The sequence below is a fragment of the Delphinapterus leucas genome, chromosome 9 (genome assembly GCF_059928025.1).
Source record: "Delphinapterus leucas isolate spDelLeu-1000000601 "Yukka" chromosome 9, BTC_Dleu_Yukka2, whole genome shotgun sequence".
In the NCBI taxonomy this organism is placed as follows: domain Eukaryota; kingdom Metazoa; phylum Chordata; class Mammalia; order Artiodactyla; family Monodontidae; genus Delphinapterus; species Delphinapterus leucas.
This window is the reverse complement of record NC_143137.1, coordinates 98,938,290-98,966,194: the sequence shown is the minus strand read 5'-3', so window position 1 is coordinate 98,966,194 and position 27,905 is coordinate 98,938,290. Positions and strand designations below refer to the sequence as shown.

The 27,905-nt window shown below is 42.5% G+C and overlaps 1 protein-coding gene across 1 annotated transcript in view; it reads left to right on the top strand.

The window, feature by feature from the left end:
- The window catches only part of MRPS24 (mitochondrial ribosomal protein S24), a 68,623-nt gene that overhangs the window by 25,742 nt on the left and 14,976 nt on the right, over nucleotides 1–27,905 (top strand). Inside the window, exon 4 of the mRNA XM_089917906.1 lies at nucleotides 331–27,905. This exon is cut by the window's right edge and continues 14,976 nt beyond it. Within this exon, the coding sequence (XP_089774032.1) occupies nucleotides 331–560 (230 nt within the window). The 3' untranslated portion in view covers nucleotides 561–27,905. The remainder of the gene's footprint in view (nucleotides 1–330) is intronic.

The following is a 27,905-nucleotide window of genomic DNA, read 5'->3' as shown; positions in this document are numbered from 1 at the left end:
AGCAAGAAGTGTCCTCTGAAAGGACAATGCAAGCACCCTGAAAGGCAGAATCCCAGGTCTTGGTCCCCACACCGGCTGATGGGTTGTCTTTGGAAAGCCACACAGGCACTTGGAACTCCTGTTCCTTTTGGGGGCTGGGGACGTGACATCTGCCTTTCCCTCTCTTGTGATGATGCAGTGAAACACTGTTTTGAGGGGATTTTGTAATCCATAAAGCAATGTGCAGAAATACACCAGGGGCAATGTCCCTTATCCATGGACAGAGTCGGTATTAATTTCAGGGGAGTCTGTGGTTTTAAATGAAACATTATGATTTTGCTTTTCATATAGATTTTGAAGCTTATTCCAGGGATATCCAAGAAGCAGTGGCATCCAAAGAAAGGCAGTCAGCTGACCGTGAGTCTCTGACTGTTACCTCTTTCCTGGAGCCCCCTGTGTCCATGTCCCTTACCTCCACTTCCTTTTCGAAATCTAGGTTTACCAAGCTGCTCTGTTGCATCAAGACCACCAAGAGCTCCCAGAGCGATAGGGAAAAATTTAAGCTGCTTTGCATGACATGATCTGACCCAAACCTTTATTCTAGCTCATCTACTATTGCACTTTAGGTATCCTGTGCTTCAAACACCGGGTAGTAGTCCTGGGCCTCCAATAGGGACATCCCTCATCCACAACTTTGTCCATCCTTCCCAAGCTGTCATCTTGGAGAGGTTCATTTTTTCCAGTTAGCTTTGATTTCCTCTCAGAAGCCTCCCTCCTTCTTGTCTTGTAGCACTTCCCCTTCCCCCAGCAGCCCAGTGTTTTTATTTCTACCTGCTTAAAGCAGGTGGCTCATCAAACTCACCCACTCTTTCTTTGTCTGAGCTCTTTGAGGAAAGCTTCCACAGCAAGTTTATATTTGTGTCCCCAGAACTATCACAGTACCCGGCACTTTGTTGCTCCATGAGTATGTGATCAAATGACCAGATGGATGGTCAGTGAGTGATTTATTTATCTGTCCAGTGAAAAGATGGATAATCAGCAAACGACTTGTTTGTTGAATGAATAGATAGATGATCAGTGAATGATCCATCTACGGAATGAATAATGAATCCTCAGTGAATGATGTATCTGTGGAATGAATAGCTGGATGATCAGTGAACGATTTATTCACCCAGTTTACTGCAGTGTGTCCTTTGACAGTCCTCTTTAAATGCCTCAACATTTTGATTTCTCAGGCCTCTCTGTGTTCTTTCCTGTTTACAATACACATCTGTTCTAGAGACTTGCTTTTACATTCACAGTAGGTGCTTAATAAATAATATTGAATGAGGAAAAAGCATTGCATTCACAGAATTATTCTTCCTTGACAGTTGAGTTCATTCCAACCCCCCAACATTTATCCATTTCATCATTATATCTTGTTTCAATGACCTTTATTTGAAGTCTCAAATTAGTCTTCCCCAAGCAAAGTCCAGCCATCATCCCTTGCCTAGACTATGCAGGAAGCTTTCATTTGCTTCTCTGCTTCCAAAGGGCTTTTAGGACCACAAAGCAGACTGCCCCTCCCCTGACCAGTCTCTCCAGAGATCCCTCACCGCACTCCCTTTGACAGCCGAGGACCCCTGGCAATTTCCCCCATTTCCACCCTGTCACCTTACTCACTCCAACCATATCACAGATGATTCCCAAAGTATTTCCCTCAAAGAGCTCATTCAAGCCTGTGTTCTGAGCCTCTACGCAAGGGCACCTCCCTGACCACCATCTCTAAGATAGCCCCCTTCTGATCCCATCTCTCTCTCAGTGCCTGCCTTTATTTTTCTTCAGGGCACCTGGCTTTACAGTGGTTGTGTAAGTATTTTCCTGTTTTTTGCTTTTTTTTTTTTTTTTTGACTTGCTACCATAGATGTCCAGATAGCAAGGACTTGGTCGCTGTGATTTACTGCTGTATCTCCAGTCCCTAGATGAGTACTTGGGTTCAGTAGGTCAGAACAAATATTTGTTGAATAAATGAAGGGAGGAAGGAATATGCAGTTGTACTGCAAATCATGTGATGATCAAGTTCATCTCTTGAATGCGCTTGGTTGCTGAAGACGTGATTTAGTTATGCAACATCCAGCAGTAGTTTTATTGATACTGACTTTGAACTGTTAGTGCTTTAAGAAGGTCATTGTGACTTTTCATGTGAGAGTACACTCAGTGGGTCCCCATGGGAAGAAAGATGATGAGAAATTTACAGCACAAAGAACCAGTTTTCTCAGCAAATAAATTGCAAAGAAACCAAATAGAGATGTAGATGCTACCTATAAGGTAAAAGAGATATGAGAAGAAAATAGTTAACGTAATTCACCATATTAATAGACTAAATAAGAAAAATCATATGATCATCTCAGTAGATGCAGAAAAAAATCATTTGATAAGGTTCGACATTCATTCATGAAAAAAACCCCCAACTCTCAGCAAACTAGGAATAGAAGTGAGCTTCCCTAAACTAATAAAGCGTATTTATGAAAACCCTACACTTAACCTTGTACTTAATGGTGAGACAGAGTGCTTTTTTAAATTTAATTTAATTTTATTTATTTTTTTATACAGCAAGTTCTTATTAGTTATCCATTTTATACATATTAGTGTCTACATGTCAATCCCAGCCTCCCAATTCATCCCACCACCATCCCCACCCCCCCACCACTTTCCCCCCTTGGTGTTCTCTACGTCTGTGTCTCAATTTCTGCCCTGCAAACCGGTTCATCTGTACCATTTTTCTAGGTTCCCCATATATGAGTTAATATACAATATTTGTTTTTCTCTTTCTGACATACTTCACTCTGTATGACAGTCTCTAGGTCCATCCACGTCTCAACAAATGACCCAATTTCGTTCCTTTTTATGGCTGAGTAATATTACATTGTATATATATACCACATGTTCTTTATCCATTCGTCTGTCGATGGGCATTAAGTTGCTTCTATGACCTGGCTATTGTAAATAGTGCTGTTATGAACATTGGGTGCATGTGTCTTTTTGAATTGTGGTTTTTCTCTGGGTATATGCCCAGTAGTGGGATTGCTGGGTCATATGGTAATTCTATTTTTAGATTTTTAAGGAACCTCCATACTGTTCTCCATAGTGGCTGTATCAATTTACATTCCCAACAACAGTACAAGAGGGTTCCCTTTTATCCACACCCTCTCCAGCATTTGTTGTTTGTAGATTTTTCTGATGATGCCCATTCTAACTGGTGTGAGGTGATAACTCACTGTAGTTTTGATTTGCATTTCTCTAATAAGTAGTGATGTTGAGCAGCTTTTCATGTGCTTCTTGGCCATCTGTATGTCTTCTTTGGAGAAATGTCTATTTAGGTCTTCTGCCCATTTTTGCATTGTGTTGTTTGTTTTTTTAATATTGAGCTGCATGAGGTGTTTATATATCTTGGAGATTAATCCTTTTGTCTGTTGATTTGTTTACAAATTTTTTTCCCATTCTGAGGGTTGTCTTTTCGTCTTGTTTGTAGTTTCCATTGCTTTGCAAAAGCTTTGAAGTTTCATTAGGTCCCATTTGTTTATTTTTGGTTTTATTTCCATTTCTCTAGGAGGTGGGTCAAAAAAGATCTTGCTGTGATTTATGTCAAAGAGTGTTCTTCCTGTGTTTTCCTCCAAGAGTTTTATGGTGTCCGGTCTTACATTTAGGTCTCTAATCCATTTTGAGTTTATTTTTTGTGTATGGTGTTAGGGAGTGTTCTAATTTCATTCTTTTACATGTAGCTGTCCAGTTTTCCCAGCAGCATTTATTGAAGAGACTGTCTTTTCTCCATTGTGTATCCTTGCCTCCTTTGTATAGATTAGTTGACCATAGGTGTGTGGGTTTATCTCTGGGCTTTCTATCCTGTTCCATTGATCTATATTTCTGTTTTTGTGCCAGTGCCATACTGTCTTGATTACTGTAGCTTTGTAGTGTAGTCTGAAGCCAGGAAGTCTGATTCCTCCAGCTCTGTTTTTTTCCCTCAAGACCACTTTGGCTATTCAGGGTCTTTTGTATCTTGATACAAATCTTAAGATTTTTTGTTCTAGTTCTGTAAAAAATGCCATTGGTAATTTGATAGGGATTGCACTGAATCTGTAGATTGCTTTGGGTAGTATAGTCATTTTCACAATACTCATTCTTCCAATCCAAGAACATGGTACATCTCTCCATCTGTTTGTATCATCTTTAATTTCTTTCATCAGTGTCTTATAGTTTTCTGCATACAGGTCTTTTGTTTCCCTAGGTAGGTTTATTCCTAGGTATTTTATTCTTTTTGTTGCAGTGGTGAATGGGAGTGTTTCCTTAACGTCCCTTTCAGATTTTTTCATCATTAGTGTATAGGAATGCAAGAGATTTCTGTGCATTAATTTTTTATCCCGTAACTTTACCAAATCCATTGATTAGCTCTAGTAGTTTTCTGGTGGCATTTTTAGGATTCTCTATGTATAGTATCATGTCATCTGCAAACAGTGACAGTTTTACTTCTTCTTTTCCAATTTGGATTCCTTTTATTTCTTTTTCTTCTCTGATTGCTGTGGCTAGGACTTCCAAAACTATGTTGAGTAATAGTGATGAGAGTAGACATCCTTGTCTTGTTCCTGATCTTAGAGGAAATACTTTCAGCCTTTCACCATTGAGAATGACGTTTGCTGTGGGTTTGTTGTATATGGCCTTTATTATCTTGAGGTAGGTTCCCCTCTATGCCCACTTTCTGGAGAGTTTTTATTATAAATGGGTGTTGAATTTTTTCAGAGCTTTTTCTGCATCTATTGAGATAATCATATGGTTTTTATTCTTCAGTCTGTTAATATGATGTATCACATTGATTGATTTGCATATATTGAAGAATCCTTGCATCCCTTGGATAAATCCCACTTGATCATGGTGTATGATCCTTTTAATGTGTTGTTGGATTCTGTTTGCTAGTATTTTTTTTTTGTTTGCTAGTATTTTGTTGAGGATTTTTGCATCTATTTTCATCAGTGATATTGGTCTGTAATTTTCTTTTTTTGTAGTATCTCTGTCTGGTTTTGGTATCAGGGTGATGGTGGCCTCATAGAATGAGTTTGGGAGTGTTCCTTCCTCCGCAGTTTTTTGGAAGAGTTTGAGAAGGATGGGTGTTAGCTCTTCTCTAAATGTTTGATAGAATTTGCCTGTGAAGCCATCTGTTCCTGAGCTTTTGTTTGTCGGAAGATTTTTAATCACAGTTTCAATTTCATTACTTGTGACTGGTCTGTTCATATTTTCTATTTCTTCCTGGTTTACTCTTGGAAGGTTATACCTTTCTAAGAATTTGTCCATTTCTTCAGGTTGTCCATTTTATTGGCATAGAGTTGCTTGTAGTAGTCTTTTAGGATGCTTTGTATTTCTGCGGTGTCCATTGTAACTTCTCCTTTTTCATTTACAGTTTTACTGATTTGAGTTCTCTCCCTCTTTTTCTTGATGAGTCTGGCTAATGGTTTATCAATTTTGTTTATCTTCTCAAAGAACCAGCTTTTAGTTTTGTTGATCTTTGCCATTGTTTTCTTTCTTTCTATTTCATTTATTTCTGCTCTGATCTTTATGATTTCTTTCCTTTTGCTAGCTTTGGGTTTTTTTTGTTCTTCTTTCTCTAGTTCCTTTAGGTGTAACGTTAGATTGTTTATTTGAGATTTTTCTTGTTTCTTGAGGTAGGCTTGTATAGCTATAAACTACCCTCTTAGAACTGCTTTTGCTGCATCCCATAGGTTTTGGATCATCGTGTTTTCATTGTCATTTGTCTCTAGGTATTTTTTGATTTCCTCTTTCATTTCTTCAGTGATTTCTTGGTTATTTAGTAATGTATTGCTTAGCCTCCATGTGTTTGTGCTTTTTACATTTTTTTCCCTATAATTGGTTTCTAATCTCATAGCGTTGTGGTCAGAAAAGATTCTTGATATGATTTCAATTTTCTTAAATTTACTGAGGCTTGATTTGTGACCCAAGATGTGATCTATCCTGGAGAATGTTCCGTGCACACTTAAGAAGAAAGTGTAATCTGCTGTTTTTGGATGCAATGTCTATAAATATCAATTAAATCTATCTGGTCTGTTGTGTCATTTAAAGCTTGTGTTTCCTTATTAGTTTTCTGTTTGGATGATCTGTCCATTGGAGTAAGAGAGGTGTTAAAGTCCCCCGCCATTACTGTGTTACTGTTGATTTCCTCTTTTAGAGCTGTTAGCAGTTGCCTTACGTGTTGAGGTGCTCCTGTGTTGGGTGCATATATATTTCTAATTGTTATATCTTCTTCTTGGGTTGATCCCTTGATCATTGTGTAGTGTCCTTCCTTGTCTCTTGTAACATTCTTTATTTTAAAGTCTATTTTATCTGATATGAGTTTTGCTACTTCAGCTTTCTTTTGATTTCCATTTGCATGGAATATCTTTTTCCATCCCCTCACTTTCAGTCTGAATGTGTCCCTAGCTCTGAAGGGGGTCTCTTGTAGACAGCATATATATGGGTCTTGTTTTTGTATTCATTCAGCGAGCCTGTGTCTTTTGGTTGGAGCATTTAATCCATTCACGTTTAAGGTAATTATAGATATGTATGTTCCTATTACCATTTTCTTAATTGTTGTGGGTTTGTTTTTGTAGGTCCTTTTCTTCTCTTGTGTTTCCCACTTAGAGAAGTTCCTTTAGCATTTGTTGTAGAGCTGGTTTGGTGGTGCTGAATTCTCTTAGCTTTTGCTTGTCTGTAAAGCTTCTGATTTCTCCATCGAATCTGAATGAGATTCTTGCCGGGTAGAGTAATCTTGGTTGTAGGTTATTCCGTTTCATCACTTTAAATATATTCTGCCACTCCCTTCTGACTTGCAGAGTTTCTGCTGAAAGATCAGCTCTTAACCTTATGGGGATTCCCTTGTATGTTATTTGTCATTTTTACCTTGCTGCTTTCAATAATTTTTCTTTGTGTTTAATTTTTGCCAATTTAATTACTATGTGTTTCTCCTTGGGTTTATCCTGTATGGGACTCTTTGCACTTCCTGGACTTCGGTGGCTATTTCCTATTCCAAGTTAGGGAAGTTTTCTACTATAATCTCTTCAAATATTTTCTTAGGTCCTTTCTCTTTCTCTTCTCCTTCTGGAACCCCTATAATGTGAATGTTATTGCGTTTTATGTTGTCCCAGAGGTCTCTTAGGCTGTCTTCATTTCTTTTCATTCTTTTTTCTTTATTCTGTTCCGCAGCAGTGAATTCCACCATTCTGTCTTCCAGGTCACTTATCCGTTCTTCTGCCTCAGCTACTCTGCTATTGATTCCTTCTAGTGTATTTTTCATTTCAGTTATTGTATTGTTCACCTGTTTGTTTGTTCTTTATTCTTCTAGATCTTTGTTAAACATTTCTTGCATCTTCTCGATCTTTGCCTCCATTCTTTTTTCAATGTCCTGGATCATCTTCACTATCATTACTCTGAATTCTTTTTCTGGAAGAAATTTTGCCTATCTCCACTTCATTTAGTTGTTTTTCTGGGGTGTTATCTTGTTCCTTCATCTGGTACATAGCCCTCTGCCTTTTCATCTTGTCTGTCTTTCTGTGAATGTGGTTTTTGTTCTACAGGCTGCAGGATTATAGTTCTTCTCGCTTCCGCTGTCTGCCCTCTGGTGGAAGAGGCTATCTAAGAGGCTTGTGCAAGCTTCCTGATGGGAGGGACTGGTCCAGAGTGCTTTTTAAGATCAGAAACAAAGCAAGGAGATCCTCTCTCACCACTCCTACTGAACATCATATTGGAAGCTCCTGCCAGTGCAATAGGCAAGAAAAAGCAATTAAAAGCTCACATATTTGAAAGGAAAAGGTAATCTGTTGGCTGATGATTTTACCGAGTGCAAGTTTCATGTGCCTGATAGATAGTGAGGCCAAACAAACGGAAACGTGGGAGTTCAGAGCAGGGAAAGGTTTATTGCAAGGCTGAGCCAGGAGAACAGGTGGCTCATGCCCCCCTAAACCCTGAACTCCCTGAGCGGTTTTATCGAAGCATTTTTAAAGGCCAGGTGAGGGAGGGGCCTTTTTGCAAGACTGAGGCCTGGAGAAAACTCTTCCCACATATGAAATATGGAGAGGGTTTGAAATTGACTTGGGGGCATGATTTTCCCCACTGTTGATGGGAGGCCTGCATTTGCAGTCCTTAGGTGTGTCCGTAGCACCTTGTTTTAATAAATAGGGAGACAATGATATTTCAAGGCACTTTAAAGTCTGGCAGGTGAGAAACTGCACCAAAACCAGAGTATGACCATTTATTTTTTTGCTGAAGACATCTGAGCTGTTCAGTGAAAGGACATTGTTGCAGTCCACAATCAATGACGCCCAGTTTCCAATGTAATACCCCCTACTGTATTTTCTCTAATGTTCATTTGTTTCTTCTTACTTTTAGAAGTACTAATGTTCTTCCTAGGTAAACATGGAAGAACTGAAAAATAGGAAGCAGAAAAATTTCCATAATGTACCACCCAAGGCAGCCACTGACAGCGTTTGTTGTTCCTATTCCTTCTCCACGTTTCAAAGTTTCTGAAATTGGGATGCAAGTTATAATCAATGTGTACATTTAACTTGGTGTTCCTTTTTACTGAGAGTTGTTATTAAATCAGTGCTCAGACTTTATGTTCACCTGCCTAAAGTATTCATTTGAAAGTTCTTTTAAGCAATTTGGCTTTGAATTCTGAAGTGCGTGATACGAATTCATATTGATTCTCTACTACGTTTTCAGTGGCAGAAAATCAAATGATGTCTTCCAAGTTTTACTTTCTCTGGAGAATATTTAAAACCACATTCGTGCAGCTTTTCTGTGAATGCATTGCCTTTGGCTAAGTAATTTATTATGATGTAAATTATTTTTGTTGAATTATTTTTGGGAGGGGTCAGTGGCTGGCAAACCTATTTAATATTATCGATTATTTAAAGACGTATTTATTTTTATCTTCCACAGGAGAGAGGGTAATTGATGCCTACCCAGATAATGGAGAGTGAAGGTAGATTTAGGACCCACCAGCAAGTAGGACCTGGGTGTCTCAGTTCATGAGTCTGGACTCTCCATAACTCATTAATCCAGCTTGTTACTGGCAAACATTCTAGAAGTGAAACGAAGCGGCATTCTCTGTCTCCCTATTTGCAAAACCAGCAGTTATTTCCATTCACGACCCACTTTTCAGCTCTCCTACCTGTGCAGGCTCACAGTTTGTGCCGGCAGGTGGCGCTGTGTACAAAACAAAGTAACCATTGGGGTGGTTCTCTCTGGAAATGGAACTCCACCCCTGAGAAATTTCTGGCTTTGCTAGTTTACTTTTTACCTCACATTTCATGGCAGCATTACTTGACATATTTCTTATATGAATTCTTGCCTCTTGATAAATCAGAAATATCACAGCTGAGATAATATTTGTGTGTTGTCTCGTGTACAGAGCAGTTGATGTCCTTGGGTTACTGGCTCACACGCTGGCCCGGTTGGTTTGCATAGATCAGTGGTTCCTACAAGGATGCAAAAACTCGCTCTCTCTGGACACTCTGTCCCCCAGGCAGGGATATCTATGACAGGATATCATAGGATATACTGTAACAGAATGTTCCACTGTCAGATCCTGACACACCCACGGCTCCTTACCAAAGCTTAGCGTTTGTTAGCATCCCAGGGCGAAGAGCTAAAGCGCAGTAGGGAAATGGATTAAGTTGCATTCAGGAGCCGGGTTTCTAGCTCTCGTTGGGTCACCAGGTGACCTTGGGCAAGTCCTTTGACTCTGGACCTTAGTATCTTCATCTGTAAGGTGAGGCAGTTGGCCTGCTTGATTTGTTGTGTCTCAACAAAAAATTATCATGTTACTGGATTCCATCATATTTGAGTTTTATTTAAAGTCTTTATGAACTCAATAAGTTTTCCATGGAATTCCAAGTAAAACAAAAATCACCACTGATACACAAAATAGTCACTCTACCCACGTGCCGTAAGTGGAAAATAATGGCTGATTTTATCCTTTGTGCTGTTTAGCTAGCTTTGGAGGTCTGTCCTATATAATTGCTCCAATTAATACAGAGTGGGAACGTTCTTGGATTGTTCGGTTCACTTCCTGCTCTCCGAGCGCATCAAGAAGGAGGCATGAGATGTGTACAGTCTGGGTGTGGGACGTTTATGTCTGGGTCACATTCACGTCTTTCTTTACTTTTCCTTAATGTCACCCCAATAGGGAAGAAGTGTCAGAAAGTAGTAATATTTCCCCCAAGCTGTGCAAACCCAACGTGGCTTTAAAGACTTTAAAGGTCTATATCTCTCTAATTTTTAATGCAGAATATGGAGCATATAATCTATAAATGTACAGTTGGTCTGTCAAATACTCCAGAGCAGCTCATTAGGACTGTGTAGAGAACTGGCCAGCATCTCCCCTCTCCCCTCTCTCCTCTTTCCCTCCCACTCTCTTTGCCTCTCTGTTTCTTCCCTTCTTAGCCTTTCCCTGACTGCATTTGTGCATGCTCACATGACTGTGTCTGCTTCCTTCGCTCTTCATCAGCCCCTCCACCCTGCCCCAGCTGTCTTCTTCCCGAGTGCCTCACTTTCCTGACCCCGCCTCTAATGTTCCTGCAGGTCCCCAGCTCACCCTGCGTTTGACATGGTTTGACCAAGGTTGCAATCAGTATAGAGAAGTGATACCCAGCACCCGATGAAGGGCCTGCAGAGATTAGACTCTTAAAATGTATAAACAAATGAAAGATCAAGGCCAGGAAGAGATGGGAGGTAGCCTCTCTGTAAGGAAAAGGAAGCGTATTTTGGTCCCCCTGTTCACGGAGAGAGATCTGGGTGAAGCAGCCACATCAGACCCATCTCTGTTTGCTGTGGGGATGTTCTGAGTTCGTCACCTCTGACTTTACTTAGTGCCCCTTATTGCAAAGCCGCACGTAGGAAAGATTTTAAGAGCCAGGCGAGAAGTACTTTTTTCTCTCTGAGGAAATTTAACTTTTTCCTTTCCCTTTGGCTGCAACTCAGGGTCAAATGTCTGCCCCTGATGCTGCTGTGAGCGGCTCTGGCCCCTGCATGCAGCTTTATTGCGTTGTCTGAGTGAGCTAACGATGATCAGTTTTGACAGTTTGAAATGATTTCATTGCTCCCTTAAATCAGTTCCTTGTTGGTGAGTGAAACAGATACCTAAGAAGTGTAATAAGTTGATGGAAAGAAAACACACTAACATTTGTTGGCTCCCTACTGTGTGCCAATACAGCACTTGGTCTGTGCTTTTTCATCTAACGCTCACAGCCATCCTGGGAAGCAAGGGTTTGCTGTTGTTTTGGCTTTTTTGTCTTTGTGGAAAGGCTAAGTGCCAGGCCCAGGAGGCAGTAACACAGAGGAAGGATGGCATCTCTACCCATGGTCCCAGCCTCCCTCTTCTGTTCCTCTCCCAACGCATGCTCTGCACCAGCCACACTGGCTTTCACACCATCCCTTAACCTCCCAGGCACACACCCATCCAGGGCTTTGCCTCCCCTTCTCCGCCTGGAACGCCCTTGCGCAGCCGCCATGTGGCTGACCCCTCATTGCCCTCAGGGCTTTGCTGAACCGTCACCTTGTATTGAAGTGTTCTGTGGCCACTTAGAGAAAAATTTCCACCTGTCCCCGCCCCCCCACTTCCTGCCTGTCTAGCTTGCTTAGTTTTCTCTCCTTAACCTTTATCACTAACACAATATCTGTTTTGCTGATTTATTTTATTTGCTGTTGTTTCCCGTGCCCAGAAGAGTGCCCTGCACATGGTTGTGGCGCTGTAACGTTTGTGGAGTGAATGAGTGAGCACGTGAATGAGTGCTTTCTCCACTATTCTGTCTCCTCACCTGCCGCTAGGGGGCACTCCCCACTGCAGATGGCTTTGGTTTCATTCCTGCCGAGTACAGGTGACCCCTGCTGTCCTGAGAGTAGAACGTTCCTATGAAAGCCTTTGTTAAGCTGAAATACTGTGAAGTGAAGAAGCAATTACCTTAGGACAAGCCTTGCTAACAGATGCACAAAATAAATAGAGAATAAACCATAGACGGTTCACAGCCATGGCAGCTTGATGCTGAGATGCTGAGCACGTTTCCCAGGAAGCAGCTCAGAGGTGCCCCTTTCCCTGCCTGGAGTCCGCGCCGCGTCCATAATGACTGCTACGTACCAAGCCTGAATGCTGTTTTTGTGTTTCACCTTTTCTTGTGAAAGTAAAATTCCTCTTTGAATGTCTTTCAGTTAGCAAACACAGGTACGAAGGTACGTCTTTCTTAAAAGTGAGGTGGCATAAAGTGAACTTGTGAAAAGTGAGGGATACCCACAACTTTATGTTAGAAAAATAATTCTTTGTTTCTGTTCTCGCTCTAAGAAGTGCCAGGCACTCCTTCAGTGGCCCGAGAAGCTTGGATGGCTGGTGGGACTGGAGCCTGACCACGATGCTGGAAGGCCTGTACTGGGGAGGCCTCTCCACAGCCAGCATGCCGGGTGCTCAGGTGGGCGTCCATCTGCCCTTCACAGTGGTGGTGTCACAGTGGGGTGAAATAGCCACAGACACCTGACCTGTAACACTGCGCACGTTCTTGAACGATCTGTAGGTCGTAAGGCCCGCGGCTGTCCCCAGAGCGTCCTATTCTCTTCTCTGCCCCTCACACCTCTGCCCCCTCCTCTCACACCCCCTTTAGCCACACCAGCTTCTTCAGACCCCTTGTTTGCCAGGCCAGAGCTGGACGCAGGGGCATGGCTGGTCCGTAGGAGCTCGTAGGCCCATGGGGATGGAAGGCTGGTTCAGTAAGCAAAGCGCTGTGACACGGAGGCACAGGGACACCTCTGGAGCAAGAAGGAGCGAAAGCTAAGATGGGACCATCCGGAAGCCGCGAGGCAAGGCTTGTCCTGCCCTTCTGAAGCCAGGTTACCAGTGGATGTGCATTTTGAGTCATAACCGTATACTTTGCTTACTTCTTATTTTCCACCTTTAAAAAACAATTAAATTCTTCATCCTGAATTCCTCAAACGTTGTGTTGCTAATTCTACATTTGTTGTATTCTGTGCGGTTACAGGGATGACACTGGAGAAACTTTAGAAAAAGATAATAATGGATCATTCTGATTTGCTACAAGGCCTGGGAAGGTTAGCTGCTATCTTTCTTAGAATGCTGGCTAAACCTTTAGAATGTTTTCAAGAAGAAAGTAAAGTTCTGACCTCTGATTTGGTACCTGAGGGGATCCAGAGCTCACCCATGGCTGGACTATGGTGCTCCAGGTATGTTGTGTGTCCAGGCATCTTCATTGTTCTTCTTCCAGCCCAGAGCTCTTGGAGGAAAGCACCACCTCCTAGGCCATTTGGTCATTAAACAGCTAAAAGGTACTCCTGATAGTTTATGTGAGGTAAGATGCTCCCCTTTTCTTCTTATTTCTAAAAATACATTAAGTTAGAAACATCTAGGAGACATTCAGGCAGGAAACCAAAAGACCATTTTACTCATCTCTGAGAGTCTGGCTGTGGTTTGAAAATGTCTACCCCCGGGGTTTGGAGAGTGTGGGCCTCTACCTTCATTTCCTTCTCTGCCAGCTCCCTCCTGGACCCTCTTCCTATCCTGGCATTCTGCTGCAAGTTCACTCAGTCCACTCTTTGTTTGGCCTCTTAGAAACCTGGCATTCTGTGCAAAACCAGAATATTTCTATCGAAAATATCTAAAACTAGAATATCACATATCTTTATCTAGTGGGAGGGTGTGAGTGAAGATGGGCACTTACCTGCCTCATCCTGTAATGGAAATCAATCTGATGGCCAAGGCCAGACTGGTGGACGACTTAGGTGCAGCCTTCTACTGCTCAAGCTAGAGCCTGGGGACCACGAGGGGGCATTGAGGGAGCAGAGGGCCCTGTGTCAGGACAGCGTATGTGCCCATGTGCAGCCAGGCTTGGAAACCCCCAGGTGCAAGGCCGACTTTGAAATGTGCATCTGATTCTTCTTCTGATTGGTGGTTTCTTCCTCATCTTCCTAGCGCATTTTCAGAGCTTGTGGAAGACTCTTTCCCTACATGTGGCCCCAAAGATGGAGGCCCTGAAACCCCCTCTGTGATAGACCCAGAGATCCAAAGAGTGGCCCCAGGTGGCCCCAGGGGCTCCCAGGAGGAGAGCTCGGCCTGGGCAGCACAAGGTCAGTGTGATTCAGAGGGTCAGCTTCGTCCACACTTGTCCACTCTAGTACGGCTGCCTGGGTGCAGCAGGTCTGCACTGAGAGCAGCTTGCCAGGGCCAGAACAAGGTGGTTCTTACTGTGCAATGACAGAGTCACTTCCCCGGGGCCATGCGGTTAGGCCGTGACAGAAGTAGAGGGCAAACTCAGCCCTGCAGCCTCTAAGTGCATGAGAAAGCACAAGCCAACACTTCCTTCCAGGTTGCTAGAAGGTCTGGAGCTTATAGAACCTAAAGGACGCTTGTTCTCTGCTAAGCAGGGTGTTTATACGGCCTCATTTGGTCCTTGAGCACCTCTATGAAGGAGGGCTAACCTACTGCATCGTGCAGTTGAGGGGCGGAGGCTCAAGCCACCCACGTTGCAGTCACAGACTGCAGTCGGCCAGCCTGGCCTGTCCCACCAGTCGCACTGCCCCTGCCACCACCTCCCTGGTATTGTGCTAACACCGGTGGTGACAGATTGTCTGAGACTGACAGGGAGCTCTGTGGCAGTTACAGTAATGCCTGCCTCTGAGTAATACTAATAACAACAGCAGCAACAACAAAGAAATGATTTAATTGTTAATAAGTACGGATTGGTAAAAGGTAGCTTGTTTCCAATGATGGAGTCCATTGCCAAAAAAGAAAAATGAATATTCTAGAATCCTTGTGGTGACAGATGGGGTATTTCTCCCTGAGTTGTACCTATGGGAAATGGCAGCCCTCCTCTCTGCAAGATTCCCTCTGCCTGGGGGTCCCAGGCAAGGAGAGAGGGACAATGAACTGTTGAAGGGGTCGGAAGACGCAGAAGGGCCATCTGTCCAGCTCTGTGAGCCCAGGAGTTGCATCCGGCGTCTGGGTGTGGAGCCTGGGACGGGGTGCTGCTAGGGTCCCTATGACTTGCACCACTTTGCAGGCCTGCTGCACGTGCAGCCCTGACCGGCCCCAGGGCCAGTGGTTGGATAGACCACAGCACCAGGGCTGTGTCCATGCACTTTACCCTCTACAGCCCTCCAACCCAGCTCTTCTCAAGCGTGTCCCTGAGCGCTGAGATGCTCCCTACTGGGGGTCTCACCCTCTCCTCCCTGCTGGAGTCAGTCACCATCTTCTGCAGTGACTCAGCCCCACTGTACCACATCCTGCTTCCAGAGGTGAGTTCATTGGGCACTTGGACCACTCATGGAACACAGGAGCTTCACCCAGGGCTGAGCACCCTCCTCCATCCAGGCCTCATGCCTTATCCGCAGCTGGATCTTAGCTCAGGCTGCCATAATGAAATACCGTACTCTGGGGGACTTAAACGGCAAACACTGATTTTCCACAGTTCTGGAGGCTGGAAATCTGAGATGCAGGTGATGGCGTGGTCGGGTGCTGGTGAGAGCTCCCTTCCTGGCTTGCAGACAGCCGCCTTACTGTGTCCTCACGTGGTGGCGAGAGGGATCTCTGGTGTGTCTGGTATCTCTTCCTCTTCTTATAAGAACCCTAATTCCATCGTTGGGACCTCACCCTTATGAACGCATTTAACCTTAGTTACTTCCTGAGAGGGCCCATCTCCAAAAACAGCCACACTGAGGGTTAGGGCTTCAACATATGAGCTGGCAGGGGGCAGGGGGTGAAGGAGCACACGCCTTTAACACAATGGGTCTTGGTAAGATGGAATGTATTCCTGTAGTTTCCTTGAGCAATGGAAAGTACCAGAAATCATTCTGAACTTTTCCTCAGGAACTTTGCTGCCTTTTGCCTATATTTCACTTTTCTGCTATGAAGATCTCAGACCAGCTGACACTCCAGGTCAAGCATGCTTTGCCTTGGGAATGAAGAGAGGAAATGCTGTGAGGTTTTAGACTCTAGAGACAGTTGAATGACACATTCCATGTTGGGGTTGTGAATGGAGCCTCAGAGCTGTGCCTGTGTGTGAGCACAAAGGGAAGTGAAGGACGGGAGAATGGGCTGCTCCCAGGTGCTACACTCACCTCGGGTACCAAAAACTGTCCTCAAGATAAGTAATATTCTGCTGCAAAATAAAAAATCAAAATTCATGCCAAAAAATTCGTGGTGGACAAAACATCAAAATTTTAAGCAAAGACAGGGTCAGTGCTACTGGTTTTTCCTTCTGTCCCAGACTCCAGTGTGGCTTGGCACACAGTGGTGCTATCCAATACCTCACATTAACCACCCAAAATGAACTTTTCTCTGATGACACTTGCAGCTTCTGATAGTGGGCCCACGGGGCACAGTGCATATGACTCCAAAAGAAGACGGAAAGGAGTGTGTAAGGCCCCCCTGGTGGGCTTCCCTGGTGGCACAGTAGTTAAGAATCCACCTCCCAATGCAGGGAACACGGGTTCAAGCCCTGGTCTGGGAAGATCCCACATGCCACGGAGCAACTAAGCCTGTGCGCCACAACTACTGAGCCCATGTGCCACAACTACTGAGCCCACGTGCCAAAACTACTGAAGCCCATGTGCCTAGAGCCCGTGCTCTGCAACAAGAGAAGCCACCACAATGAGAAGCCCGCGCACCGCAACAAAGAGTAGCCCCCACTCACCGCAGCTAGAGAAAGCCCGAGCGCAGCAACGAAGACCCAGCTCAGCCAAAAATAAATAAATTTTAAAAACACACACATCTGTAATTTAAAAAAAAAAAGGCCCCCCAAAAGTTCATGGCCTAATCTGAGTTTGGGCGCGTGACCACCCAAGAGCCACAAAGCACTTTGTGATGGGCTGGGGGCGTGGAGGCAGGAAGGTGGGGTGTGAGATTAGTGCTCACCGTGTGGTTGTGGTTCACAGAGTGCTTTCGACACACGCTACCTCGTGTTAGTCTTCTGTGAAGCAGTGATTACCATTCTTCTTCCAGTCACGGGGACCTAGTGCCTGATACGCAGTCGGCACTCACTGCATGCTCACTCTTTCTTTGCTTTGAAATGAACGTTAGTGTGTGCCAGCACTACTCCCCAGAGGGAGGGAAGGGGGAATCCCCCAAAAGAGGACCTTTTTAGCTTAAAAGCGTCAACTCAGAGGGTCCACAGGAGCTCTGCAAGGCCGACTTGGCTCAAAGAGGTTATTTCCCAATGTTACTGAGCATCCTCTTCTTCCCCTTGTTCTTCTGAATGAATGAAGGCATGAATAAGTGAAGGCATGGACGAATGGGTAACTCATCAATGGCGAGATAACCATAAGCAGAACTTGAAGGAAATTCCTTATACAGGAGCTTTTAAAGGTTTTTTACTTGTCCAAGGAAACTGATAATACATATTTCATATTTCATAAATTTCACAAATACATGAAAACATTCTTTTGAGCATCTTGAGGAAGCACTGGGAGGGCCTGGCATGGAGGTTAGGAGACCTGATAGGCAGGAGAGTGATATTCACACTCCCGGGTTTCGAGGAGTGCAGGGCCCACGTCGAACTCATTTGTGTCCATCACACCGGGCACCGGGTGGGATTTCCGTGCTGGATGCATCCAAACCGCCCCAAGGGCCTGTGGAGCTTAGACCTTAAGAAACAATTTACCAGCATTTTTGTTCATCTGGTTTGTTTGTGTTGCTTCCCCCAGCTGGTCTTCCTGGTGCTCAACCTGACTCACCTCTGTTTCCAGTTCTCTGGCATGATCGGGATTTTGCTCTCCAAGTCATGCAGGTATCACAGAAAGCCCTTCCTTCCTCGGGAGCCCATCTGGTCGCCCTCTCTCTTCAACCTCGCAGCTCGCTCTAGTTGGGGTGGGCCTCACCTGCTATGTGGCCTCCGGCCACCTCGTTACTCTTGCTGAGGAGGTGACTAACTGATTCCACAAAGGGTTATGTCAAGGGTTTATGGACCTCAGTCACAGGGTGTCATGGAATCAGATATGGCAGGTGTTCAAGGCAACCAAACAGGGGCCACGCACTGTGATGCTATCCAAGGGAATATCCAAGGGAAGACCTTGGCTCCGCCCGCACTGCAGCCTTCCCTTCTGACTCCACTTCTGTGGGTGCCTGCCCTGAGGGTTGTTAAACTGACCCCCCATAGAAACAGCCACAGGACTTCAGCTGGGACGTAAGCTAGAGCTGCCTCCCAGGTGCTGGAAGAATGAGGTGTCCTCACAACAGAAATGAGTGGTTTTCTACTGCTGGAGTAGGACACACAGACAGAGAGCAATACATGTGAGTGTGTGGATGGGGAAATGCATAGGCTCTGGAGTCAGCTGACCCAGCCTCCATAGTCCACGTGCCTTTGGGAAAGTTACTTAACCTTCTTCGAGCCTTCGTAAGGTGGGACCATGATACATCAGGCTCTGTTAGGGTCTGAGCGTGTGTGTATTTATATATACACAGACACACACAAATCCTTGGCACATGGTGAATGTTCCATAAATGATAATTATAATAACGACAGTAATTAAGAAGTCTTTATGGCATCCCTCAGGTCAGGTAGAGGCAGGTAAGGGGCCCTCTTCACTATGCACACAGGGAGCTCTGCTGACTAGCTGTCCAGTGAGGTAGCCACTAGCCACAGGAGGCTCTTGATACTGGAAGTGTGGCTAGTCCAAATGCAGATGTGTCAAAAGTGTAAGATACTCACTGGATGTCGGACACTTAGTATGAAAGTTAAGAGTGTAAAATATCTCATCCATAACTTTTACACTTGAACATATGTTAAAGTGACAATGTTTTAGATATAATAAAGAAAATATATTATAAAATAAATTTTATCTTTACTTTTTAAAATGTGGCAACTGGAAAACTTTCTTTTCCACCTGTAGCATGAATGGTATTTCTCTTGGTTAGTCTGGCTAGAGCCTGTCCCGCCGTTTTCCCCAGGCTGAGCCATGCTGCTTCACTCTGCGGGGAGCCAGGGTGTGCCAGCAGAGACAGCTTGTCTGGGTTCAGCTGTCAGAGGCCATTGTTGACCTTGCACTAATTAATGAGGAAACAAAACACACAGAAAACCTTGATCCTTTGCCCATGTAAATTTTAAAACATCTAGCTTTCATATAAAAAAATTTTTTTAACATCTTTATTGGAGTATAATTGCTTTACAGTGTTGTGTTTACTTTATGCTGTATAACAAAGTGAATCAGCTATACGTATACATATATTCCCATAGCCCCTCCCTCTTGCATCTCCCTCCCACCCTCCCTATCCCATCCCTCTAGGTGGTCACAAAGCACTGAGCTGATCTCCCTGTGCTATGTGGCTGCTTCCCACTAGCTAGTTATTTTGCATTTGGTAGTGTATATATGTCAATGTTACTCTCTCACTTCATCCCAGCTTACCCTTCCCCCTCCCCGTGTCCTCAAGTCCGTTCTCTACGTCTGCATCTTTATTCCTGTCCTGCCCCTAGGTTCTTCAGAACCATTTTTTTTTTTTTTTTAGATTCCATATATATGTGTTAACATATGGTATTTGTTTTTCTCTCTGACTTACTTCACTCTGTATGACAGACTCTAGGTCCATCCACCTCACTACAAATAACTCAATTTCTTTTCTTTTTATGGCTGAGTAATATTCCATTGTATATATGTGCCACATCTTCTTTATCCATTCGTCTGCCAGTGGACATCTTGGTGAGAATAGATGAGATTGTACACCCAAAAGTGCTTTCCCAATGAACTCACGTGTAGAAAGGTGAGAGGCCTTCATAGAAGCCCCTGGTGGGATGGACGCGGGTGCTGGGAGTGGATGTGGAGGTGGGAGGCTGGGTGGGGACCCCGCCTGCTATTTCTCCAGCAAGGAAGGTTCTGTTGGATCATCTCATTTATCTGAGCCACAGACTCCATGGGTATAATTGAATTAGGAGTGCTTCTGGTTTTTATGAGGATTAAGTTTTAAAAATGTGCATGGAAAGAGTTGTTAACCTGTAACCTATTCTGTGCATACAAAGGGACGGGAGGGAACCAACAGGCACTGAGTATTTCCCACGTCCCCCTCAGTGAATTAAGAGAATGAAAGGACAGCCACAGAATGGGAAAAATATTTGCAAATCACATATCCAATAAAGGGAATGTGCCAAAAATATAAAAATTGCTATAATTCTTTATATGCATGTCTTCCTCTTTGGACTGTGAATCATATCCTGTTATGTTTGTTTCACCATTGCCTGAATATAGTAGGATCTGTTGGTGGCTCACAGACCTGGAGCCACGCAGATCCACACTGGGGCTAGATGCACAGTGAAAAAGGAAGATGAATTAGGCGCTCCAGTGAAAAGTGCATTCTAGTGGTGGATTCCCAGAGATCCAGAGAGATCGTCTGCATCTCAGAGCAGTCATCATCACATGGCTGAGTGGCAGTGACAGTGTTCCTTGGCAAAGATGAGAACCGGAGGAGCCTCCTACTCAGGCTCATCCCCAGCCCCTGCCCAGCCCTAATGAACAATCACTGGGGAAGGGCTCCCCTCATGCAAAGATGAATTCCGTTATGTAGAAGTGAACAGTCACAGTCAACACCAGTCACTATTGGATCTGTGCAAACATACCACAGGGAAAAGCAGTAATTAAAAATGACCCAAAGAGAAGGAGATGAAGATCAGACCTTTGAAAACGGTTGCCACAGGCAGGTCAAACTGTAACTAAGATGTTCTCCACACACAAATGAATTCATGAAAAAATGAGCTCTTTGAAATAAGACTGCAAAGCCTAGATGAAAGAGTTAAAAAATGAACTAAAAAGACAAAGAATAAATTAACAGAGGTGAGGAAAGAAATGGAGAAGAAAAGGAGAAGAAAAAATAGGGATTAAAAAGATACAGATGAAGCAAGAGAGAGAGAGAGAGATTCACAGAAAAGAGTGAAGAATATGCATGACAGGCTTGAGACTAATCAGCAAAATTAGATTTTTTGAAAATGTTACAATTTATTTTAGGGAAGATATTACACATGGAAGTCAGACAAAGAAGAATATGCATAAGACAAAGAAAAAGAAAGGATATGTATTGTTAGTATCTCCCTCTACCCCCCAGAAAAAGCCCAGAAAATTTAAACAAAAAATATTTAAAGGTATAATTTAAGAAAACATTCCTGAAATAGAGATATAAATCTATATATTTTAAAAGGCATTGTATCCAAGGGAAGAAATGGATTCAAATCTATTAAAAACAGAACAGATCCATGTTGTACTGGGCCCAGTAGCCTCTGATGACTTCCCAGGAGCTGTGGTCGCACCGGATGGGGAAGGACAGGCTCAGCACATGGTTGCAGGGCTTGTGATTCTCAGGATGCCACGCACCCTCACTCTCCTGGATCTTGAGGTCCTCCACCAGCTTGTCCTCCATGATGCTGGCCCTGTGGTGGAAGAAGCCCTCCACCATCTTGAAGAAGTTGGGGTCATCCTCATTGTCAGCCACCACCTCACTGTAGTGTCTCCAGGTAGGTGGTAGGCTGCCCGCAGACCCAGCAGCAGCGTGGCCAAGTCAGCTGCTGCCGAGCCCAGGGCAGCGGGCCAGGCACTGGACAGCAGCAGCGCTTCACCCAGGCAGTGTAACTCTTCTCTGGACTGAATCCTGAATTTGTCCTGTTGGTCAAATGGTTAAGTTCTGCAGGAACTAAGGACCCACCCAGGTGGAGGATGGAATGATGTTGACACCCCTCACTTTGATCAGCTAAAGCTTGGACTCTGTTGACATTTGCCCCAATTCTATGCTGATTCTCCTCTGCTCAAGCCCCTTCATGAATATGCATGTACCTTAGCTTAAAACCTCACCACTTTTGCTGTTAGGGAGACACTGCTTTGGGAAAGATCCCTGGTGTTCTCCTTACTTACTGCAAGTAATAATAAATCCTTCCTTCTCCCAGAAAAAAAGACAAACAAAAAAGCAAAGAAACAAACAAAAATTCTAATAAAGTTACTGGACTTAAAAATAAAGTTACTGGTATCTACTGACATCCAGATACCTTCCCTTCCCCCAAAACTCAAGTTACTTCCAAGTGATTAAAATTTATTTAAATTATTTAGAAGTGTTTTTATTAATTATTATTTAAATCATTAAAAACTGTTTAAATGTGCAATCAGTAGAAAATTGGGCAAATCATAGGAGAAACATAATTTTTGTAGAGTGGGAAGTCTAATGACCAAATGTGTAAAAGAAATTAGAAGAAAAAAATATACATAAAGAAAAAAGATAGGGTACCACTTAGTACATTGTAAGATAATGAAAAAAATTTTTTTAATTTAGAAGAAGGGTGACTATTATGCATTTATCTTCATACTATAAGGTTAATATTATTTCTGGATTATAGAATTAAAACAAAAGACAATGTATGTGCTGATAATTGGTGTTTAGAGGAAAATCTATGGCTATGTTATGGAGTAACAACTAATGAAAGTAAACTAAGTATGTACTCAACTAAAATAGGCAGGAAAAATATACAGATGCGCATGCACACACACTCAACCTGAGCAAAGCAGAGGGAAGTCTGTTTTATAAACTGAAAGCATATTTTTGTGTGTGGTGTTAAAGAGCATTCTAATTTCATTTCTTTACATGTAGCTATCCAGTTTTCCCAGCATCATTTATTGAAGAGACTGTCTTTCCTCCATTGTATAGTCTTGCCTCCTTTGTCATAGATTAATTGACCATAGGTGCATGGGTTCATCTCTGGCCTTTCTATCCTGTTCCATTGATCTATATTTCTGTTTTTTGTGCCAGTACCATACTGTTTTGATGACTGTAGCTTTGTAGTATAGTCTGAAGTCAGGGAGCCTGATTCCTCCAGCTCCATTTTTCTTTCTCAAGATTCTTTGGCTATTCAGAGTCTTCTGTGTCTCACACAAATTTTAAGCTTTTTTTCTAGTTCTGTGAAAAATGCCATTGGTAATTTGATAGGAATTGCATTGAATCTGTAGATTGCCTTGGGTAGTATACTCATTTTGACAACATTGATTCTGCCTATCCAAGAGCATGGTATATCCTTCCATCTGTTTGTGTCGTCTTTGACTTCTTTCATCAGCGTCTTATAGTTTTCAGAGTACAGGTCTTTTGCCCCCTTAGATAGGATTATTCCTAGGTATTTTATTCTTTGTGATGTGATGGTAAATGGGATTGTTTCCTTAATTTCTCTTTCTGATATTTCATTGTCAGTGTGTAGGAATGCAACAGATTTTTGTGTATTAATTTTGTATCCTGCCGTGATACCGAATTCATTGATGAGCTCTAGTAGTTTTCTGCTAGCATTTTTAGGATTTTCTATATGTGGTATCAAGTCATCTGCAAACAGTGACAGTTTTACTTCTTCTTTTCCAATTTGGATTCCTTTTATTTCTTTTTTCTTCTCTGATTTCCATGGCTAGGACTTCCAAAACTATGCTGAATAAAAGTGGTGAGAGTGGACATCCTTGTCTTTTTCCTGATCTTAGAGGAAATGCTTTCAGCTTTTCACCATTGGGTATGATGTTAGCTGGAGGTTTGTCAAATATGGGTTTTATTATGTTGAGGTAGATTCCCTCTATGCCCAGTTTCTGGAGAGTTTTTATCATAAATGTGTGTTGAATTTTGTCGAAAGCCTTTTCTGCATCTATTGAGATGATCACATGGTTTTTATTCTTCACTTTGCTGAGGTGGCGCATCACACTGATTGGTTTGCAGATGTTGAAAAATCCTTGCATCCTGGGATAAATCCCACTTGATCACAGTGTACGATCCTTTCTGTGTGTTGTTGGATTCGAATTGCTAGTATTTTATTGAGGATTTTTGCATCTGTGTTCATCATATTGGCCTGTAATTTTCCTTTTTTGTGGTATCTTTGTCTGATTTTGTTATCAGGGTGATGGCAGCCTCATAGAATGAGTTTGGGAGTGTTCCTTCCCCTGCAAATTTTTGGAATAGTTTCAGAAAAATAGGTGTTAACTCTTCTCTAAATGTTTGATAGTATTCACCTGTGAAGCCATCTGGTCCTGGACTTTTGTTTGTTGTGAGTTTTTTAATCACACTTTCAATTCCAGTTCTTGTGACTGGTCTGTTCATATTTTCTATTTCTTCCTGCTTCAGTCTTGGGCGATTATGCCTTTGTAAGAATTTGTCCATTTCTTTCACATTGTCCACTTCATTGGCATACAGTTGCCATCTTCCAGAGTAATGGAAATAAAAACAAAAATAAACAAATGGAACCTAATTAAACTCAGAAGCTTTTGCACAGCAAAGGAAACCATAAACAAAATGAACAGACAACCTATGAAAGGGGAGAAAATATTTGCAAACAATGCAACAGACAAGGGATTAATTTCCAAAGTTACAAACAGCTCAAACAGCTCAATATCAAAAAACCCAAACAACCCAATCAAAAGATGGGCAGAAGACCTAAATAGACATTCCTCCAAAGGAGACATACAGATGGCCAAGAGGCACATGAGAAGATGCTCAACATCACTAATTATTAGAGAAATACAAACCAAAACTACAATGAAATATTACCTCATAACTGTCAGAAGGGCCATTATCAAAAAATCTACAAACAATAAATGCTGGAGAGGGTGTGGAGAAAAGGGAACCCTCCTACACTGTTGCTGGGATGTAAATTGGTACAGCCACTATGGAAAACAGTATGGAGTTTCCTTAAAAAACTAAAAATAGAGCTACCGTATAGAGCTAGCAATCCCACTCCTGGGCATATATCTGGAGAAAAACTTGGTTTGAAAGTATGCACCCCAGTGTTCATCACAGCACTATTTACAATAGCCAGGACATGGAAGCAACCTAAATGTGCATCAACAGATGAATGGATAAGGATGATGTGGTACATATATACAGTGGAATATTACTCAGCCATTAAAAAGAATGAAATAATGCCATTTACAGCAACATGGATGGACATGGAGATTATCATACTAAGTGAAGTAAGTCAGACAGAGAAAGACAAATATATGATATTGCTTATATGGTGAATCTAAAAAAAATGATACAAATGAACTTATTTACAAAACAGAAACAGACTCATAGACTTAAAGAATGAACTCATGGTTACTGGGGAGAAGGGTGGGGGAGAGGGATCGATTGGGAGTTTGGGATTGACATGTACACACTGCTATATTTAAAATAGATAAACAATAAGGACTTACTGTATATCACAGGGAACTGCTCAATATTCTGTAATAACCTAAATGGGAAAATAATTTGAAAAAGAATAGATACATGTATATGTATAACTGAGTCACTTTGCTGTTCACCTGAAACTAACATAACATTGTAAATCAACTCTACTCCAATATAAGATAAAATTTTTTTAAAACTGAAAGCATAATTTAATTATATCAACAGCAAAAATGAATTAATCCAAGAGATGATTCTTTTAACAATTAAGTAGATGAATTATTAGCTAATATATATATATATATGATGGAAAAGTGAGTATAGTAATATACAAAATAAAAACGAGAAAGGGAAAAAACCTTTAAGGAAATTAAATGAATTATAAAACATTTGGAAAGCTAGCACAGCCATCAAGACTCCTTATGCACCAAACTGATTTTAGAGATAGAAATCTTAAATAGTATTCAAAGTTCTATCCCTCCAGAGGCACCTCCACCCAGATGGTTTCACAGGTGAAATATACCAAATTATTAAGAAACATAGAAGTTCAAAGTGCCCTGTAAACTGTTCCAGAACAGAGAGACAGAAAAAGCTTCCACGTGTGTTTTTATGAGATAAAGCAATATATTATCAAAAATGGACAAAAGTATCTGAAATTTAAAAAGACAAAACAACAATCAAGAGAGTCTTACTGATTTCGATATCAAAAAATCTAAATGAGACATTGGCAGATAGAATCTAGCGTCAGAAAAGAGTAATATGTCGTGAACGTATGAGTTTTAAACCAGGAACAGAAATGTTTTAATATCAGAAAATATATTAATAACCTTCACCAAAAAATGGAGGAAACTGTCATTTGATTTTCTCCATGACTGTATTTGATAAAATTTAATATCCATTCCTAACTTTTAAAACATACTCTTAATAAAAAAGGAATTGATATTATTTTTAAAAATAAGAATATATCTCAAGTTAAAAGCCAGTGCTATGTCTTAAGGTACAATATCCAAAACATCCCCCCTGAGTTAAGGACAAGGAGAGATTGTCAGTTCAAAAGTCCCATAATAGTGTTGATACTTCTTTTTGCGGTACGCGGGCCTCTCACTGTTGTGGCCTCTCCCCTCTCCCGTCGCGGAGCACAGGCTCCAGACGCGCAGGCTCAGCGGCCATGGCTCACGGGCCCAGCCGCTCCGCGGCATGTGAGATCTTCCCGGACCGGGGCACGAACCTGTGTCCCCTGCGTTGGCAGGCGGACTCTCAACCACTGCGCCACCAGGGAAGCCCGTGTTGATACTTTTAAGGGACTCATTCCTTAAAAGCGATTCATGATCTGATTCCGGTAAGCACACTTACCTTGTTTATAGATTTAATAACTCTTACAGCCAGAGGGAACTTCAATGAAAATGTATGAGCTGGTTGGTAGTCTTTTATGCACACAGCACAGACTGCTGTGAATCCTACTATAAGCATCATAACCTATAGTCATTTAGACTAGTTTTCTGAAGCTTAGAAAATAGCTTCACTCAAATGATGACGGAGGTTTGCAATGGCTGTGTCTTTGCCTTTTTGACATACTGTTCTTGATTAGGATGAGGGAGATTTTCAGCAGCAATGTAATCACTAATCTTCATTTTGTACCATGAAAAAACACAGTTCTTTCTGGACCTACCGTCGCATGAGACCCTTATATTCACAAAAGCCAGTGCTGTCAGGGCCGAGCCTCTCTCGCTTGGCTCCCAGGTGTGTCTATGCCTGGCGAACTCAAGTTTCTGCAATGAGAGTTTAGCTGGCCTTGAGTGGGGTAGGACCGGGAATGTACTTGGCATTGGAACAGGCCGAACAGGCTGGACTTCACAGAACAGACTCTCTTTTGTGTGGTGTGATCTGAGGAAACAATCTGTTTGAATTTCCTAACTTGAGGGCAGTTATTTTTTCATCTTAACCATTAATCATTAAGATTTGTATCTTTATGAACTAGAAGGATTTGATGCCTGGAGCTATCAATAACCACCTACAAATCACATTGTTCTTTGTATTGTCTAAGTGACTCATCGCAGTGAAATGCCGTGGGGCTGCCAGCCTCCAGCAGAATCCACTGGTCTCCTCACTGGCCTGGCTCCCTGAATGGGCCCCCGGCTGTCTCTCCAGCTGTGACAATCTGGCCTGGAAAAGAAGCTCCACACCAGCCTGCACTTCTTACTGAGCAGAAGGGCTTTGTCCCCTGGGCAACTCCTTCCCAAATTCTTGATGCCCAGGTCTCAAAACTGCTCTGCAGTCTCTCTGGGACTCACCGCTTTGTGGGAACTGGCCAGGCCACTGAGAATGCCGGTGTAAGTTAGAGATGCCAGAAGGGTTTTTCCCCACATATTTTCCTCTTATGACTCAATTGTATGATTGAGTGAGGCAGGAACATCCAGAAGATCCAGAACATTCTGACCTCAAGTTACACAGTCTGCCTGAGTGGGTTTTGGTCCTTTTTAATTTTTTTCACTTTGAGATACTGATTTTATTTACTTTTTAGGTATATATATGGAAATAGGATTGCTGGATCATATAATAGTTCTATTTTGCATTTTTTGAGGAGCCCAAATACTGTTTTCCATAATGACTGTACAAATTTATATTCCCACCGACAGTGTTCCAGGGTTCCCTTTTCTCCACATACTCACCAACACCTGTTATTTCTTGTCTTTTTGATAATAGCCATCCTAACAGGCGTGAATTGAAATCTCGTTATGGTTTTTTTTTTTTTTAATCTTTATTG